The 19,931-nt window shown below is 34.4% G+C and overlaps 1 protein-coding gene across 1 annotated transcript; it reads left to right on the forward strand.

The window, feature by feature from the left end:
- Positions 1-7: 7 nt before the first annotated feature.
- Positions 8-19,631, forward strand: LOC134265660 (importin-9-like; the record flags this gene model as incomplete). The annotated part of the gene is made up of 23 exons (XM_062747882.1): positions 8-116; positions 467-615; positions 2,772-2,973; positions 3,197-3,285; positions 3,897-3,983; positions 5,466-5,585; positions 7,444-7,544; positions 9,126-9,184; positions 9,576-9,727; positions 10,134-10,232; positions 10,429-10,535; positions 10,857-10,996; positions 11,306-11,390; positions 14,515-14,743; positions 15,008-15,086; positions 15,406-15,551; positions 16,047-16,248; positions 16,333-16,535; positions 16,643-16,809; positions 16,975-17,108; positions 17,695-17,916; positions 18,068-18,141; positions 19,067-19,631. Coding segments are annotated over 23 exons (3,072 nt in total), but the record flags the coding sequence as incomplete, so codon positions are not given.
- Between the last annotated feature and the right edge of the window lie 300 nt (positions 19,632-19,931).

A 19,931-nucleotide genomic window follows, 5' to 3' on the forward strand; every position in this document is an offset into this window, starting at 1 on the left:
CCACAGCAGATCGTTGAAGGAAGCCCTCGTAGAGAGCTTAAACGCCGTTTTATCACCAATTCATAATGTCAGAATATCAGGAGAGGAACAGGTTAAAGCATTAGAAGTCACAGAAGGTGAATAGAATCTTTTCTTGTTCAGAAATTTCAGTAGTTGTATCGCACGTGCTTTCATGCCCTCTCAGATTGTGAAGAGTCTATTTATAGTTTATTTCAAAATTGTCTGTTAGTGTCTTATTTACTTTCTTTTTTGTTACGTTGTATTATAATGAATTTAGTGTGGTTTATATTGACCATAACATACACTAAGGTGCTCGACTTAAAGTCTAAAATACAGAGTATGGGCAACGAAGATGACAAAAATGAAAGATACACAGTTAATATTAAGATTCCTGTAAATATCATTTGAATGATTAAATTTGAAATAATTAGAATGACCCATATGTAATGAAATTTTTTTGTTACAGAATTTGGAGTACATCTTGCAGAACTTACAGTTGACACACATGGACCTTTAGCAATAAGACAGTTATCATCTGTGTTATTACGACAGTATGTGGATGCTCACTGGTGCAAACATTCGGAAAAGTTCAGAGAGCCGGAAACATCCGAACATGTACTTTTTTAGTTTGATTTTGTTTCCTCTCTCGTTGATCACACAGGTGTTAGGGGTGAAACGATTCGCCTTCTTCACAGTTCAATACGTATCCTAAAATTTTGTCTCTGTTCGGTTATTTTCGATGCGATACATTTTGATAGAAAGAACAAATTCAAGTGTTGTTTTACATGTTTTATGCTTCCTTAAATTACTTAATCTAGTCATATAATTTATGTGCAAATTGGAAAGAAGAAATCAATTTAATTGATTTGACTGTTAAATTTATTTTACAAACTGTGAGTCCACAAAAATTGACGGTTTTTAACAAATTATACTGAGGAGCATGTTTATACCTTATGCCAAACCCCACTGAATGACGACCCCGACCGAAAAACAAACCGAACCGAAAATCGAGATATATGGTACGTTGTATCAAACCGAGAAAAAATACTGCAGTGAATCGATACCGCAGTGAACCGTTTCACTCCTAACAGGTGTTTGTTTTCATGAATACATGATGGTGTATTTTGTGTATTGTTTGTTTTTCTAGGTGTATCTGACTATGCTCATAAAAATAAGAATTAAGAAATCGATTAAATTAATTTCAGCAGGTCAGGGATTATTGATTTTTATTTTAATGAGTGTATTCAGGCACACCTAGAAAATACATAGTACACAGAATTCATCCTGAAACTAAGTGCCAATGATTGTTCATATTCATATTCTAAACAATTTATGAAAAAGGATGAGGTGACTTGCGGCCCCTCGTATACTGACAAAAAATTAAATGTCTAAATTTTACTCAAATTTTTGAATGTAACTAATCACTGATATGTGTACCTTTATAGAATACTAATTCTAACAAAAATAGAAACGTGATTTGAAAGATATAGATCTTTTATTGTGGTAGGGGTATCATGTTTACATTCAATTCCCATTGCATTTTAACCCCGCCCCACTCTTTGAAGCCCTTAAAATATACGAGCACATGTAGGTACAATTTTCTCCTTTGGCTGGTCACTGTATTTTATTCAAATCTACCTATATGTGTAAGCAGAAAATTGTACCTAACTGCGCTCACATGCTATTTTTTAAAAAATGTAAAATCTAGTTGGCCTTTCCCATTATAAACAGATCGACGGAACAAGGTTTTCTGATGTAAGAATGAATTCATATGCTAATCGAGGCACAGGCGATACTTTCTAACTGACCAATCAGCTAAATGAAATTCGTTACGAGTGAGTACCACAAAAATATTATGGTAACATGCTTGGAATTTTACTGCTTTCCGATATCTTTTATGCATTTGAGTCACAGATTAGACACGGATCTACATATGTACCATTTCCGAGACCACAGTAAAATTTTTATACAGTTACAAATAATTGATAGAATATACATGATATACATTAGTTTAAAGTTTTGTAGCGTGTTTGGTGAGCAATTCGTTAGGTCTGTACACGTATTCCCGAGTATCGGTGAATACAAGTTTCATGTGCATTTCTTGTCCTAAAAACCGTAAATGCTGAAAATTCATGCGTATTATTAAGTATAAACAGCATTGGCTGACCATTATAAAAGTTTGAAATGTAGAAAAGGACAACAGGTAAATTGACCAAAACCACGTGTCTGCGATAAAATGTTAACGTAGTAAACCAGCATGTTTAGTTGTTCTGTCATCGGATTGGACAATGACTAAGTGCGAAATAATAACAATAGCCATATAAGGTCTTCTCGGGCACGCATATCCCTCTATTGTACTAAGACCTGCCCATTCTCTTGCCATAAAAGAACATATTCGCACAAACCTGGCCGAATTTAGCTGTGATAGGGTCTAAAAAATCAAAGATAATGCAGTATTCCTTATAATTAAAATGTGTCTCAACTATTGAAACTATTCAAAAGGCGTCATATTTATTCACTCATGTTTGAAAACTACCAACATCGTTATAGATTAAATATAATTCGTCGTGGAAAAAGGGGCCCCAGATAGCAGTTATGTCACATCATCCTTTAGGAATATTGATAGGAACAAAAGCGGTTCGTAGTAAAAACAATGCTATTAAAAATGCATTCTTTATAGTTTAAAAATTTGATATTTAAAGAGTTACATTTAATTAATGAAAAAAAAAAAGAATTAGATAGTGCAGAATTCTTTGATGTATTTATTTTAGGCAAAAGCTGAAATCAGAAGGATTTTACCTGTGGGTCTGAAGGAGTCTATCAGCAAGGTGCGATCAAGTGTAGCATACGCGGTGTCGGCTATAGCCCACTGGGACTGGCCAGAGGTGTGGCCTGAATTATTCCAGATCCTGATGCAGGCTTTAACGAGTGGTGACCCTAATGCTGTGCATGGATCTATGAGGGTTTTATCAGGTAATGGAATTATGTTAATTGGGTAACCATTTCATTCAGGCAATTATTGATTTCACGTTTGAAATCTCAAATTACAAGTTCTGAAATATTTTTATGGAAATAGTTGCAAGATCTTAAGAATAGTCCTAAAAGTTATGTGCAAAAAGTTGTTTGGTCATACATTTGACATGATTGCGATGTAAGCTATTTTATTTCATATAAATCTCCGAATATTAATTTTCAGAGTTCACTCAAGATGTCACAGACACACAGATGGGACAGGTTGCACCTGTTATTCTTCCTGAAATGTACAAAATCTTCATCCAAGCTGAAGTAAGAGATATACTTACACAGCAGAATAGTAATGTATTGAAAAAAAAATTAATTTAGAACCTTGGATGCTAAGGGGAAAAATGTCCCCACCCCCCACCCCTTTCATAAAAAAAACTTGCAGCCATGGTTAATGAAATAAGCTGTTCCTAAAAATACTATCTAAATTCTTGAAAACTTTTTTTTACCATTGATTTAATTTAATAAAGAAAATAATTGGCAAAATGTACTTTAAGTCTTGCTTATTATTTTGCAAATTATCTGGTAAAAATGCATAAATACTGTTAAGAGATGAGATTTTCTCATTCAGGAGTCAGATTAAGATTGTGTGCTTGTTTTGACTGGTTTTCAAATATTTTCATATTATTTCTTTTCCTGAAATATTTTTAGGTCAGGAAAGATAATATTTTTAGTTTGAATTCAAAAACTACTTCAGCTTGCCAAAATTCAAAATTGATGCAAAAATGATTCTCTGAATTTCTTTTCTTGGAGAAAAAAAATTATTTAAAAGAGAACACAAGAATGTAAATAATATAGATGTTCTGTTTTGATGATAACCATGTGTTTGTGTATTGTGGTATATTAATGTGATATATAATTTTCTTTCCTTTCAGACCTATAGCATCAGAACCAGATCACGGGCTGTCAGCATCTTCAATGTTTGTGCAGCGATGATTGCAACCATGGCAGAGATTCAGAGGGTAGGGATGTGTTGCATTCCATTGAAAAAAAAATTTGTTAGAGGCATCAGGGGTGTGCAATTACCATCGCCCGATGCCCGGGGCTACCAATTTTAGAGGTTGGGTTATCTTAAATCTATACTGCGTTAGCCCTTGGGCTAGTAAATCTAAAACGAAAGTAAAACATATATTTACCTCGACTGAGTTGAGGTACGAGTTAACCTTTCTGTAAAATCATAATCTTTAATTCGTTTTAACTATATGCATTGTGTGTTCCTATTGCCAGTCGTCTCAGTGACAATTATAGTCGATATAAATAGGGCGAAGTACCTGACAATTACAAAGCGCAAACCATTATTTGTTTTATTTATTTCAACTTAAATGTTTTTTTTTTAAACCTTTTTGTTATACTTTTACATGACATGAATTGTTTTCGGTAGTTTATGGGCTAGTGACTGGAAACCTTCGGCTAGTAACTTTGTTACCGCCACTAGCCCGACTGGCTAGTAATTTATTTTTGTAATTGCACACCCCTGGGCATCAATCAATACCAGGGGTGTGCAATTAGAAAAATCAATAACTAGCCCACGGGCTAGTGGCAGCTATAAAGTTACTAGCCCCAAGTGAAAAGTTACTAGCCCAAATATAGGGGCAAAAATTAAAATAGAAAACTATACGTTGAAAAGAAATTAATTGTTGAAAAAGTCAGGGTACTGAGGTCATTCTTTTTAAAATTAAAGTTTAATTCTCACTATGAAATTAAATCATGTATAAATTATACTGAAAGAAGATTAAAATGAATTTAAATGAATTATCTTCCCATTTTCTGAACATTGCACTAGCTCATTTAGAATGAAATTTAATTCATTTGGTTTCGATCTTAAATCATTAAATACACTATAAATATATTTTATGGGAGTCATAAAACACTTATCTTTAAGTTGATTGAGTGATAGTAAATAATTTAACTAGATATCTGCATGTATTTACCATTAACGAAAGAATAGAGGAAATTCGGATTAGGAAAAAACGATCGTTTTTGGAAGTAAATAAGTCAGGTAGTGCAGCAAAACAGATAAGATTATGGAGATTTATTGAGAGTAGGAGCATGTTGTCAGAAAAATTTTCACTGGTTGGGAATTTGATAGCAAAAACGAGTGAAAATACAGGTTCTGCTTTTCATGTATTGCGTGTGTAGTTATAATTTTTACTAGCCTGCCGGGCTACCTCCATGCAGAAAATCACTAGTCCGGCCCCAAAAAGTGGTAGCCCCGGGCGTCGGGCGATGCTAATTGCACACCTCTGAATACTTGAAGGAATCACTAAGAGTTAAGGGTTCTTGATAATGTACTCTTAACGTACAAAGAATATTGCTTTGCTTTAACAACATATTGCACATGTTTCATATTTTACATGTATATCTATCTAGTCACACATAGAACATTGCCTTTCCAGAGGTGTTTAAATATTTATTTTTGTAAATTTGACGTCTTTAATCTACAGGGTATTGCCAAGCAGCTGTTGTTTCCCTCTGTCCCCCAGTTTACCCAGGCATTTATACAGGCTCTTCAGGTCCCTGACGGTCTGACCTCAGACAGCGGACTTAAAATGGAAATCGTCAAGGTACTAAACATTATAACAGGGCTTTCAAAAAGATTTGAACAAGGTGGTACTTTATCAAAAATAGGAGGTACCACTCGGCGAACGCCGAAGGCGTGAGCTCGCTAGGGGGGTCCGGGGGCATGCCCCCCCGGAAAAATTTTGAAATTTAGAAGCCACCGGACAGCATTTCCTGGTTTCTAGACACATAGAAGTATGCTGTTATCAGTGTTATTTTTATGCCATGTTTCCAAGTTTATTTTTGGTCAATACACTTTACATGTGAAATTTAGCACTGGATGGATGGAATTACATAGAAAAATTAGTTATTTGAGCAGAGTAACAATAAGATTTAGGTAAAACTTCTAAGTTCTATGCTATATTTGTATATATATATATTTGTTCAAAAAATTTTGCAAGGTTTGAGTTGTAAGTGGTATGTTTTAAATATAAAAAAAAAAAAAAATGAGTCACGAAAGGAAATGGAAATTCAAAATTTAAATTTAATAAAAGAGAAATGAAATTGTATTTGCATTAAATGAAATTCATTTCTGTTCTACATTAAAGTGCAGATTAAAAAATAAATTAGAAGAAGCACTATATGTTTCATAGCATGTACCAATAAATTCAGCATATTTTTCATTTACTGGTACATGTACATATAAAATAATATACATGTGTAAATTACTCAAAGATGACATAAAATTGGAGACAAAAAATTTTTAGGTATGACTCCCTCACTTTACTGGATATGGTTACAATACTGGGAAGAAAGTAAACGTCCGCAAGGTCATTCTCTTGACCACTAGGAAACTGCTGAATCAAAGAATTAAATGTATGGCAAAAGAAATAGTTTCTGTTTTATGTCCTTTTGTTTCATCAGAAAGTTGCAGATATTTAAGACTGTAAGAAATTTATATCGTCAGCTGCGGGTTTTGACACTTAAATTTGAAGAGTTGAGGCTATCAAAATGTACAGAGGTGGTCAAAGAACTACCTATTGTTCATGTCGGTTTCTCTATCGGTCAATTGTGTTGAAGACTTTCCACGGTCTAGTTCCTTGTATCTTAAAATCTTTTGTGAAACTCATTACCATGGCTTTAAATTGACACTTTTATTTCTGACACCTGGATTCCTATTTTTATTTTTGGCCGTATTTATTTAAAATATATCCATAGTCATTAGCTTTTGTCAAAATCAGTAACGAAGGAATTTGACGGATCGAAATCTACTTTCGTTTTCGACAAGATCTATAAGACGCGTTACGCAATCTCTTTTGTTTCATTTATTCAAACGCTTTAATGATCTTCTTGACTAACCAATCAAAAACGTTATTAGATAACATTACGGACTAAGAATATTACAAAGCTTGTGTAAAACATGGTAGGGCCTATCGTAATTTTACGCGATTTTTTTTTTCTCCACTGAATATTTTGGCCGGTACCATGAACGAATCCAACCGGGTAAAAGTACCGGGTAGTACCGGCAGATTTTGAAAGGCCTGTTATAAAGATTTGATAACTTTATTCCAATACTTCACAATCATTTCTAGAATATTGCATCTACGAAGAAGGTAAAAGAGTAGATCTAAAATATATATTTGATGAATGCGTTGAAATCACTCTTTCCACTTAGATTCATTTTGGAGAAAATGTACAATTAAAATTCAGTATCTCAAATTCTGATATCCATGCCAAAGTAAGGGGTGTTTTATTTTTAGGCTATAACCACCTTGGTTAACCTACAATATGTATTGATAAGTGCATGAAATTACTCTTTTCAGTTAAAATTATAATGGAGAAACAATGTACAGTTAAACTTTGGTTTCTCGAACCCAAGTTAGCATCATAAGTCAAAGTAATGAGTGTTTGCTTTGTTATTAGGCTATAACCACCTTGGTGAAGAATTTTCCTAAGCTGATGTCTCAGTATATTGGTGATATTTTACCTCCAGTGTGGATGATATTTACACACAGTGCTGACTTGTATCCTTATGTTTAATAGTAAACAACCATATGTGTAATAGGAAACAACCTTATGTGTAATAGTAAACAACATTACATGTAATCGTAAGCAACCTTATAATGTGTAAGAGTAAACAACCTTATGTGTAATAGTAAACAACTTTACATGTAATCGTAAGCAACCTTGTAAGGTATAATAGTAAACAACCTTATGTGTAATAGTAAACAACTTTACATGTAATCGTAAGCAACCTTATGTGTAATAGTAAACAACAGAATGTGTAATAGTAAACAACCTTATGTGTAACAGTAAACAAACATTACATTATCATTGTTCTCTGATTCAATCAATGGGTGACTTTTTTGTCAAATTTTTGTCACCCGCTTGAAAAGTGGGGGATATTAATTTGGGTTTGTCTGTCCGTCCGTCTTTCTGTCTGTCTGTACTGCTTTCGTTTCCACACGATATCTCGAGAACCCTTTGAGCTTTTGCAATGAAATTTAGCATAGCAACTCCCTATGGTCTAATGAAGACCCCTATTGATTTTGAGGTCAAAAGGTCAAAGGTCAAGGTCATAAATAAGCAAATTCTGTCTGTTATAACACTTTCGTTTCCACACGATATCTCTAGAACCATTTGAGCTATCGCAATGAAATTTTACATAACAACTTCCTGTGGCCTAATGAAGACCCCTATTGATTTTGAGGTCAAAGTTCAAGGTCGTAAATTTATACATTCTGTCTGTGTGTAACACTATCATTTCAGGGCGATATTTCAAGAAGATTTTGAGCTTATGCAATGTAATTTTATACCAAAACTCCCTAGGACCTCTCTCACCCCTCTCAAAGTGCCCCGTCCTGTTTGTTTAATTAATATTTATAGTATTACATGTCGCTATTTTTAGCACAGGGGTACGAGGACAGCTATTGCGTATAAAACAGGTTCTCGGTGGACTTTATGTTCTTATTACATATATTAGAACTGTTTAATACAGGCTAAATAAATCAAACACCATGGATTGTGTAAAATTTTGAGAATACCGAACATGAATATATACATGTATGTAACTTCAGTTCTGCATATACTTGACCCTCTGTAAAAGCGATTCTGTGGTCTAGGGGTATGTCACTCGCTTCACATGTGAGGAGTCCCAGGATCTAATCTCGATCGATCCTTCTTTTTTTTTTTTTTGTAAATACTTTTCTTTTTTTTTTACTAAATGATAGTATTCAGCATGTGAAATGAAAAATTTATGAGGTTATAAAATCATCATTACAGTGTGATAAATATTCCATATAAAATGAATCTTCTATACACATAATAAAGAATAAGCAATCAAATCTTTATATGCATATTGACATACATGTATTTTATTTGCTTCAGTATACATGTATACTTTTAATAATTCTACAAATTCATCAGGGGGATCCGACTTTTTCCTTAAGCGGGGGACACGAATTCTCTGAATTAGCTTGTTTATTGTGAACTTGTACTTTCTATTTTCCAAGGTGATAATTATCATTGATAGTTTTAATTTAATGTCTTCTCTTTAACTGTGTAATTTCTGAATTATTATGATGTTTTCCTTCATTGTTATTCAGTTATGTAAGAACAGTTGTAAACAGCTTGGAAGAATCTGATGATCCTGTTGATTCTGATGGTGAGTAAAAATGTGATATAATTATTACTTTTCTCCTCCATGGCTTGGAATACATACATGTAGATGACATTAGTGCAGACTGTTGAATTAATATCGTTGATTGCTTTTACAGAAGATAATAAAGGTGAGGTCAGGTGTTCGATATATTGAGTTAAACATTAATTATTTGGACCTGCATGAAGTTTTGCATATTTATTTTGTCTATAAATTAATTAATTTCAATTTGATAAAGATGTTGTTTTTTTTTTTAGGAAGTGGAGATACAATTTTTTCTGTTTTGTCAAATTTACTTGACTAATTAAAAATCAGTTTATAGTCAAATCAAAATGCACTTACATGATGAATTGATGGTTGATACAATGAAGATAACATAGAAATGGACTTTTAACAGGTGAAGTCCTAGGGTTTGAGAGCCTGGTTTATGGAGTGTTTGAATTTGTCCACGTTCTGATCGACACACCAAAGTTCCGCAGCACCGTGAAGAGTTCCGTCAATGACATCCTGTATTACGTCATACTCTACATGCAGATGACAGATGATCAGGTCAGTGGAACTTGCTTTGTTTAAGATAAATGCAATACTCATCCTTGTAGCATTTTGCAGATAGCTGATACAGATGATTTAACCTATTGTATATTTACAAATGGTATAAATAGTGTAAAATTTTAATCTGCAATACTTATTTTTTTACAGATCAAATTCCACTTATAAATATATTTTCTACCTGTTTCATGTCAAGTTTGCTGGTTGATAAGTGATCTATTAATCAAGTTTTTCTTCATTTATAGAGAAACTTCGTATGATAAGCAATTGATCTTTATTAAAGAATAATTGTTGTGAAAGTAATTATTATGAATTTGAAGTTGTGAGTGAAGCGATTTTAAAAATTTCAAAAGGAATCAGTTTGTCTTTTCATCAGCAATCATACTCAGGTATTTCTGTTCATTAGGTGAGGTTATGGACTAACAGCCCAGACCAGTTTGTAGAAGATGAAGATGATGATTCTTTTTCGTATTCAGTCAGGATATCAGCTCAAGACATCTTGTTAGTAAGTAGCTAGCTCTTAGTGTACCGCTGGCACAGAATGCAAGGATTAAACTTCTCCACTTCTCGAGACAGAATTGGAGCTCTCGGTGTGCTGAAGATAAAGCTATAATACTGTTGTATAAAGACAGAAATATTTCCTAGAGTAAAAAATGTAATCTTAGTTTACTGATTGTGAATCTACTATGAATCTTTTGTAGTCAATATGCAGTGAGTTTCCAGAGGAGAGTGCACCTGCACTCTGTCAGGCTGTGACCAAACATTTAGCTGCTGTGGAACCTCTCAAGAATGCCAACGATCAGAACTGGTGGGTAATAACTTACACAGATTGTTATTTCTGATAATGTAGTCTTAATTAATGATAGGTTAACATTATTCAACAGTAATTTAATTCTTCTAATAACATGCTGTTTGATTTGATGAAAAAATTTATTGTGTATCGTTTATACTGTGTTGCCTACATCCCATTAATAAATCATTTATACTATGTTGCCTACAACCCATTAATAATGAGCATATACTGTCCCAACCCTGTATATACTGAATAAATTAGGTAGATTTTAAGTAATTCCTTAATAAAATGTTCAGTGTTTGGGACATTTTAGAATTTCTTTGTTATTATCTGTAGGTGGAAGGTCCATGAGTCGTGTATGCTAGCTATGGGAAGTGTGACTGACCTGGTCACTGAGTCCATACAGTCTGGGAAAGTCCAGTTTGACATCACCGGATTCCTCCAGTCCGTGGTCCTAGCTGACATGAATTACTGCAGTTAGTACAATATGATAAATATGTATGGTATTTTTATATAAGTTGAATAAGTATGGTATTACCTTTTAAGTTAAGTATGTATGATATTTTAAGACATTTAAGTTTGTTAAGGTAATATCTCTCCCTAATTTATTTTTAAAAAGTGAACAATTCTGGAGAGGGACGTTGAACAACATACGAACTTAACTTCTGCTTTAGAATGATTGCACTACCTCAAAATTCCAACCCTTACAAAAGAGCAGTTTCTTTTTCCCAGAAGACATTCGATTTGTTTAAAACAATAATTGATGTTGATGTTTATGGTTTTAGTTTCCCCATTCCTGGTTGGTAGAAGTTTGTGGACAGCTAGTCGATATACTGAGGTCACCTCTACATCTCCAGAGCTGCTCAACAGGTAAACCAGAGTTCTTAATGCATCAAAAATGTGTTGATTTTTAGCTCACCTCGACGAAGTCGAGATGAGCTTATGCTATACCCCCGGCGTCGGCGTTAGCGTCGGCGTCCCAGGTTAAAGTTTTAGGAGCAAGTCCATTCCCAAGTAACTATAAGCCCTACTTGAACCAAACTTGCATGGATGATGCATCTAGGGATGTACACTACCAGACTTGCTTCGGATGCTGGATCTGACCTACATTTTCTAGATGAGTGACCAGGTTAAAGTTTTTGGAGCAGGTTAAAGTTTTTGGAGCAGGTCCATTCCCAAGGAACTATAAGCCTACCTGAACCAAACTTGCATGGATGATGCATTCAGGGATGTACACTACCAGACTTGCTTCGGATGCTGGATCTGACGTACATTTTCTAGATGAGTGACCAGGTTAAAGTTTTTGGAGCAGGTTAAAGTTTTTGGAGCAGGTCCATTCCCAAGGAATTATAAGCCCTACCTGGACCAAACTTGCATGGATGATGCATCTAGGGATGTACACTACCAGACTTGCTTCGGATGCTGGATCTGACCTACATTTTCCAGAAGAGTGACCAGGTTAAAGTTTTTAGAGCAGGTCCACAGGAACTATAAGCCCTATTTGGACCAAACTTGCATGGATGATGCATCTAGGGATGGACACTACCAGACTTGCTTCGGATGCTGGATCTGACCTACATTTTCCAGATGAGTGACCAGGTTAAAGTTTTTAGAGCAGGTCCACAGGAACTATAAGCCCTATTTGGACCAAACTTGCATGGATGATGTATCTAGGGATGGACACTACCAGACTTGCTTCGGATGCTGGATCTGACCTATATTTTCATTCCCAAGTAACTATAAGCCCTATTTGGACCAAACTTGCATGGATGATGTATCTAGGGATGGACACTACCAGACTTGCTTCGGATGCTGGATCTGACCTACATTTTCATTCCCAAATAACTATAAGCCCTAGCTAAACCAAATTTGCATGGATGATGTACATGTATCTAGGGATGGACACTACCAGACTTGCTTCGGATGCTGGATCTGACCTACATTTTCATTCCCAAGTAACTATAAGCCCTAGCTAAACCAAACTTGCATGGATAATGCATCTTAGGATGGACATTATCAGACTTGCTTCGGATGCTGGATCTGACCTATATTTTCCATACAAGAGACCAGGTTAAAGTTTTGGGAACAGATCAATCCAAATGAACTTGAAGTCCTTGATATCTGCAGTATTAACAGTTATAAATATTTGTTTACACGATACATGTTTTTCACGCTACACGCATAGAAATGTGTATATGCCATGCATACATGCCAACTTTCCCGATTTAGGCGGGATTCTCCCGATTTTACCCTTTCATCCCGCCTTCCCGATCGGGAGAGAAAAATTGACCTAATTTCCCGATTTGTAAAAATTCACCCAAAATTTCCGATTTTATAAGTTTCCCTATACCGCTGAATTTTGTCAACTGGGATAACAATATCAGACTTGTTTATTCAATGCACACAGATAAGTTTCATTGTTTATTTAGGTGTTAACATGGTTAATTAGCCACAGGAAATCACTTCACGCTTGAACGCACGGAGTCGTCCAGGTGCAGGTAGCTTATAGCATGGGGCAATTAATTAGGGGATTATCTTTTCAGTTTTAAGGGGTACGCAAGGTGAAACACATAGATTAAGGGGATAATTGTTTGTCATTTTATTGAAAACAAATTAAAGACAACTAAATAATAACCAAACCATAAAATAGGAATCCAAGGAGATCGTTATTTGAAAACAAAAGTAGAAAACTACAAAGCATAGCTACTGACTTTATCTACCTATAATGAAAAAATATTGTAAAGTTTGCCAGTTAAAATAATATGAAAAAAATCCTGATGAAACAATAAAGTCTATGTCAATTAGAATTTCTTTTCCCTCCCTTCTCCCAAAAGTAATTATAATATTTTATGCATATGTGACTAAGAAATACCCATAGCACCATCAAGCCTGCCAAAGTTCAAGACTGTAAAAAAATAAATTTCTATGGGATAGATGGTATCTTTATGAGAAAATTGATGATTTAATTCTTCAAAACAGATGATTTATTTCTTTGAATAAAAAAAAAATGCATTGGAATTTCTCAAAATATCTTTAAATTTAATATATCTGATTAAAATTTCTAATTAATTAAAATATAAAAATCTCATAAATGTTCCCAGAAACAGTACTTTACAGTATCAAAAGTTGTACAATTTTCAATTTTTCACCAAATTATGTGTCCTAGCTGGTAAAAAAAAGTTTACATATGTAACTAATTATCCCTTCTTTAGTGAGAGAGGCACCTATCTGAGCAAAAATATTTCCATTTTGGAAAGAAAAACCTTATTTGTGTGTTATTTTTATCCTTTAGTAGTATTAATAAGTGATATTAATTATATTATAAATTTAAAAAAAGGATCATGTCATAATCATTTAATTTCACGACAAAATGTCGCGAATTTAAAGCTATGAAAAATGTCGTCACCCGCAAAATCCCCCATGGGAATTTTCAAAAGTTGGCATGTATGGCCATGTAAGGGGTTAAACACAACTTGCAAGAATATTGTTGTTGGGATGAATACTTAATATTAAGAAAATATGATGTGAGATTTGCATTACTTAAACTGATAACATTCGTAGAGGTGAGCTTCGTAATCTTTTATTACCTATGTTTATTTACAGAAAGCACACTGCAATCTTTATTCATTGAAATGAAATCAACATTAATTTGTACTTCTTTGCAACTCTACCTTTGCTTTTGGACATAGCCAAAAATTTAAAGAAATGCAATCTAGTTCTAAAATGAATTATTTTGTGATTTAATGACCTCATTAAAAATACTATTCAAAGATACCAATAAAAATCACCAAAATACTTCATTGCAGTTGATACTTGATTTGAATAGTAGTGGTCATAAGATGGTTTATGTACATACACCGTATACATACCCTCTCAAATTCAAAGCATAAAACACCATGCACAATGCTATGGCTTCTGTGGACTAAATCTCCACATAGCACATAAAATAAAATTGTAGACCTTTATTCACTCATTGATCCCAATTTTATTGCAGGTTCCTTCAGTCTACAGTGGGTGGCCTACATGCCACACAACCCTCCACCATCAGGATTTCAGCCATCAGGGCTGTGTACAGTTATTGTCAACACCTGAAGTCTGCTAACACCACTCAGTACCTCGTACCATTCCTACCCAACACTCTGGACGGCCTCCTGTCGATAGCCACTCAGTTCTCCTCAGATGTTTTATCCCTGTGTCTAGAAACCATGTCTATTCTATTATCAGTAAGTTAACTCATTCTGTTGGCAAGGTCACAAATACAGCATAGCTGGTTCTTCTTGTTGTTTGTGACAACTTTGTAAATTTTGATATGTGGTGTAAGTTTCCCGAAACTGTGTTTATCATGACCATAGGAAAGACTGAACATTTACAAACTTGAAATTATAATTTATGTAATGCCGTATATAAATACTGAAATTCACAACATAGACAATTCGGGTTATAAAATTGTAAAAACATTTTTTTATTCCATTATTTTTCCCCCCTAGGTTGACAAGGCGTTTACAGCTACTGTGGAAAGCAAAGTTACTCCCCTTACCATTGCAGTCTTTCTGAAATTCTCATCTGGTAGGTTACTCTCCAAGTTGTAACCAGTATTTCCAGATCCATTGAGATTGTTAATCAGATGCATTTACATATAATAAATCATGATTTTTGCTTCTCTTTCCAAGTGCAACTCTTTGAGTCGTGTGTTGTAGAGTACGTCGATGTCATGATTATTCATCTGATAATTAAACTCTTCCATGCTTTTGCACTGGCAAATCTTACCCAGTCATCTTTTATTTTGATCAAACAGATGGGATTTTTAAAACATATAATGAAAACTTGTTTTAGAAATGTAAGGATAAATCTCGCCATCAGTGAAATTGTATAAATTATTTTTCAGACCCAGTGGTTGTGAACATTGTCCAGGATATCTTTAAGGAGTTGGCTGGTAATGAGAGCACAGTAGGCCCCTTAGAACATCGACTCCTACCCACACTTGTCAGTATTCTACAGGCCCCAGAAAAAGTCCCTGTCAGCCTGCCACCAGTAAGTCCGATAAAAAAGGGGGAGAGAATTATAATACTAATTGTTTGAGCTTTTGGTTTTTGCTATAGAATTTAGATGGTGTCATGATGGGTTTGGGTTTTATTTTCTGTTTTCTGTTGATTTCTATCGTGAAAAAGTTGTACTGAAAATTACATTCTCCTTCTTTGTTTTTCCACACAAGTCATGGTTTTTTGGGAGTTCGTAAATTTGAATATCATTCAATTATGTTAACTTTTGAAAATTGACTTGTATGTAGGTGGCAGAACTACTGTCATTGTAGATCTGTTGGATTGTTAGTTCTATAAACATATGTATTGTAAAGAATACATCTATTGAAGCTTGATATTTTTACTGTGTTCTTTTCCAGCCTAATTAAGCTACATGTAATGCTGAGAAATGTTTACAGAACAGAATTATAGATACATATGTACATTGTATGCTGAAGGGTGGAGAGCATGTTTTCAAATTAAAAACTAAATACATTTGAAATTTCAGGTATCGTTAGAAATGATGGAAACCATGGTGAGAGCACACACTGGTCCACTCTCCGAGGCCATGATAAAGACAGGCTTCCCTGCCGTGGTTCACTGCACGTTACACACGGACGATAATGCAGCCATGCAGAACGGAGGAGAGTGTTTGAGAGCATTTCTCTCTGTAGCATTAGAACAGGTCATGGCTTGGCATGATGAACAAGGTAAACAACTTGTAAAAAGAACAAGCTAGATGTTGAATGCAAGTGAAACAAGTTTGTGCATTGAAGCAATAAAATTTATTTCAGGTAACAATGGGCTATACTACATCATGCAGGTGATATCAAAACTGCTGGACCCCAAAACCTCAGAGCACACTGCTTCCTTTGTGGGTAGACTGGTCTCCATTGTGATAACAAAAGTCGGGAACCAGCTAGGGGAAAACCTTGACCTGATGTTAAGACTAGTTCTCAGTAAGATGCAGCAAGCGGAAACACTAAGCGTGATGGAGGTGAGCCTATCGAGGCTAGCCAGATAAATGTTCATTTTAGATTTTACTATAAAGGTATTGATAAATGTTGGATGTTTAAAATTTCATTGCTGTTATATATGTTGTAGAGTTTGGTGATGGTGTTTGCCCAGTTGATGATCAGTAATATGTCAGCTGTTCTGGATTTCCTGACCAATGTCCCAGGTCCAACAGGAAAACCCGCCCTTGAGTTCGTCCTCACAGAGTGGTGTTCTCGGCAGCATCTCTTCTATGGCAATTATGAGAGAAAAGTCTGGTAAAGGAATAAACGAAATATCAAATTAAAGTTGGAGTATTTTTAAAAGGAAATTCTCTTTGTAATAGAACTATGTGAAGTTGAGAATTAAATATCGGGGAACTTTAAATGCATTGTCAAATTCTAAATTACAAAACAGTAAAAATAAAATCCTTTACATTTCAGCACTGTTGCACTCTGCAAGCTTTTGTTACATGCAATACAGACCAATGACACAAGGCTACAAGAAATTCTAATCCAGGGGGAGGAGATAGAACAGCCAACTAAAGGAATTAGAACCAGGTCAAAAACAGCCAATGGTAGGTGAAAATAAATGGGAAAAACCAAATATTGGCCAAAAGAAGACTTTCTTTTAAACAAAATATGAAGCTAAAAATAAAATTGCAAGTTGTTTAGAATTGTTCCCTGCACCATTAAAATGACCCCGTCTGGGAAAAGGATCAAAATTAAGATATCTTTTCATTTCTAACTGATTCCTGGTCTATTATCACAAGCACAACCAAAACAATATTAAATTAAATAAAGCAAGGTTCTTCAATGATGGAAGATACATGTACATTTTACAAAAAGTCAGAAAATTATAAGTTCAGTGTTTATTGAGCATTTATTAACAGTTTCAAATTTAACATCAATTAAAAAAAGTTATCCCTACTTCCTGGGTCTGAAACCCATTAGGCAACTATTACAAACAGTATAAAAGCTAGCCTATAGAGAGCTTTTTTCATGTACAATAAAACATGTTCATATCAAAGTTCCAGGGATGAACCAATCTGCTTTATTAAGTGTGATTCATTATATTTAGTTTGAAATATAGTCTCAATTTGCTATAAGAGTGTATTACTGTAATTCATCACACATTTACAGATAACTTTAATTTTGTTCCAGAACCTGTGCAGTGGACCACAATTCCAGTCCTGGTGAAAATCTACAAGCTGTTGATCAATGAGCTGTCCAATCAGATTGAGGCTAACATGTGTAAGAACGGGAAGGATGAGGAGGACGATGAAGATGAAGATGACTGGGAGGAAGATGATGGAGATGAAGAGGTCCAACTAAGGGGACAAACTCTGTCTGACCTCATTGACAGCATGGCAGCCGAGTTCAACGGTTAGAGAGCAACTCTTGCTTTACTCAAACAGTTTTTGCCATAATGCTGTTTTCTTAATTATTTTGACATAAACATATTTTGTAATAATTTGGGAATGATGTCATAAACATAGGCCTGTTTATTCTTACGAAGTTTTAATAAATATTTAAGGTTATGATGTAGATGAAGAGGAAGAAGAAGATCCGGATTTCTCAAAAGATCCAACTTATCAGATAGATTTACAGGTGAGTGTGTGAAGAATAGTGTGTTAAGTTCAGTATAGCTGTAGTCTTAATATTGGTAAAGGGTATTCAATTCAAAAACAAAAATAACATTAACTAGAAACGATCTCGTTGCGAGCAACGAGGAGGTCTTCCGTCTAATTCAAATAAAAAAATCGAAAATTCGAGGTAAAAAGTGAAGAAAAAAATTGGACACACGGGGGATCGAACCCGGGTCGCCAGCGTGAAAATCCAATGCGCTAACCATTCAGCCATTGGGATTGCTGCTTCAAATTTTTAAATGCAAATATCTCGAGATTGGCTTTTTCAATTTAAAACCAAATTACATATTTGGCAATCGCAAAAGAATCTCTATTAAAATCGAAGAAAAAAATTTTAAAACACAAAAATTTAAAAATTACGTTTTTAAGATTCGCTTCCGGTAGCGACCGGAAGTACTAACGACGCACAAAAAGGTGATTCTGCAGAGCCATAAGTCGTGAACTATCATCTCCATTAAGTCTCCAGTTCATAGCTTAAGCAGTTTTTGCTATTTCGTGGTGACAAAATTGCATTTTAAGATCAGGAAATTGTCCATATCTCACGACCGGAAGTGATGACTTCAACAAAAAAAATTTTCAATAAGGTTCAGATCAGTACCTATTAGATGTGAAAGTTTCATGAGAATCGGCCCAGTAGTTTACGAGAAATCTCGTGCACGAAATCGGTAAGAATAATAATAATAATCATAATAATAGGGAAAAAGAAACCGAACGAAAACAATAAGGTCTTCCGTTGGTGACGGAAGACCTTAACTATAGACCTACAACCCCCACCCCACCCAACCCCCCACCAAAAAAATGAAATGGCACAATTATTCTTGTAAATGACATCCAGTATCCTTTAAAGTTACATGTGTGTGGTAAAATCACTATTTGTTATTTTTCAGGCCTACCTTACAGAATTTCTCCAGTCACTTTCCCAGCAGTCCTGTTTCAGTACATTCAGTGCACATCACAACGAATCAGAGAAACACGTTCTACGGACAATTAACATAAATGTCTGACACAGATCCTCTCCTACCTGTTGAACTCTTTAAATTTTAATCTTTTAATTTATCAATACCAATTATGATTAAATATTCAATTTTTTTTATTTACACAATGAAAGTGTGAAATTTGAAACCATTGCATGTGTGAGTGAAAGTGTGGCTGTTTTATTTAAGCTTTAACAAGTTTGGTTTTACGAGAGTTCTGATGGGAAATATTTTAAGTTGATGAGGAAAAAATTATACCAATGATTTAGCACAAAATACAAAAACTAATTCCTATTTTAATAAAAAAGGTTAGTGAATTTATTAAGGAGTTTAGTCAAATGTGATTTTAAACAAAAAAAAGTATTCAATCTTTTAAATGAATGTTCAGTGATCTATTAGTATGTTAACATCAGTTATGGCATGGTTTTAACCAAGAACAATACTTTTGTTGACAGAGATGTCTACAAATGAAGTGATGTGCAATAATCTTTTATAAATAAATCTGTTTAAGTTGTTTGAAAATGCTTTCTTTTAGTTGATATAATTTAAAGAAAAAAATGGTTTTAATTATGAGGGGGAAAATATCTTGATTGATCAGAAGTATTTAAAAAAAAAAGTAACATTTGAGGTATAAATTTTTAGCTTTTCTGAGCCAAAGGCTAAAAGAGCTAATGCTATGGCCATTTGTGTGGTGTGCGTTAACTTTTTAGAATATGGGCCATAACTCAAGAACCACTTGGCCAATCATTGTCAAATTTGTCACAGGGTATCCTTAGCC

This window comes from Saccostrea cucullata, unplaced genomic scaffold, assembly GCF_032062105.1.
Source record: "Saccostrea cucullata isolate Sc308-1 unplaced genomic scaffold, CSIRO_AGI_Scuc_v1 ctg10573, whole genome shotgun sequence".
NCBI classification, from domain to species: domain Eukaryota; kingdom Metazoa; phylum Mollusca; class Bivalvia; order Ostreida; family Ostreidae; genus Saccostrea; species Saccostrea cuccullata.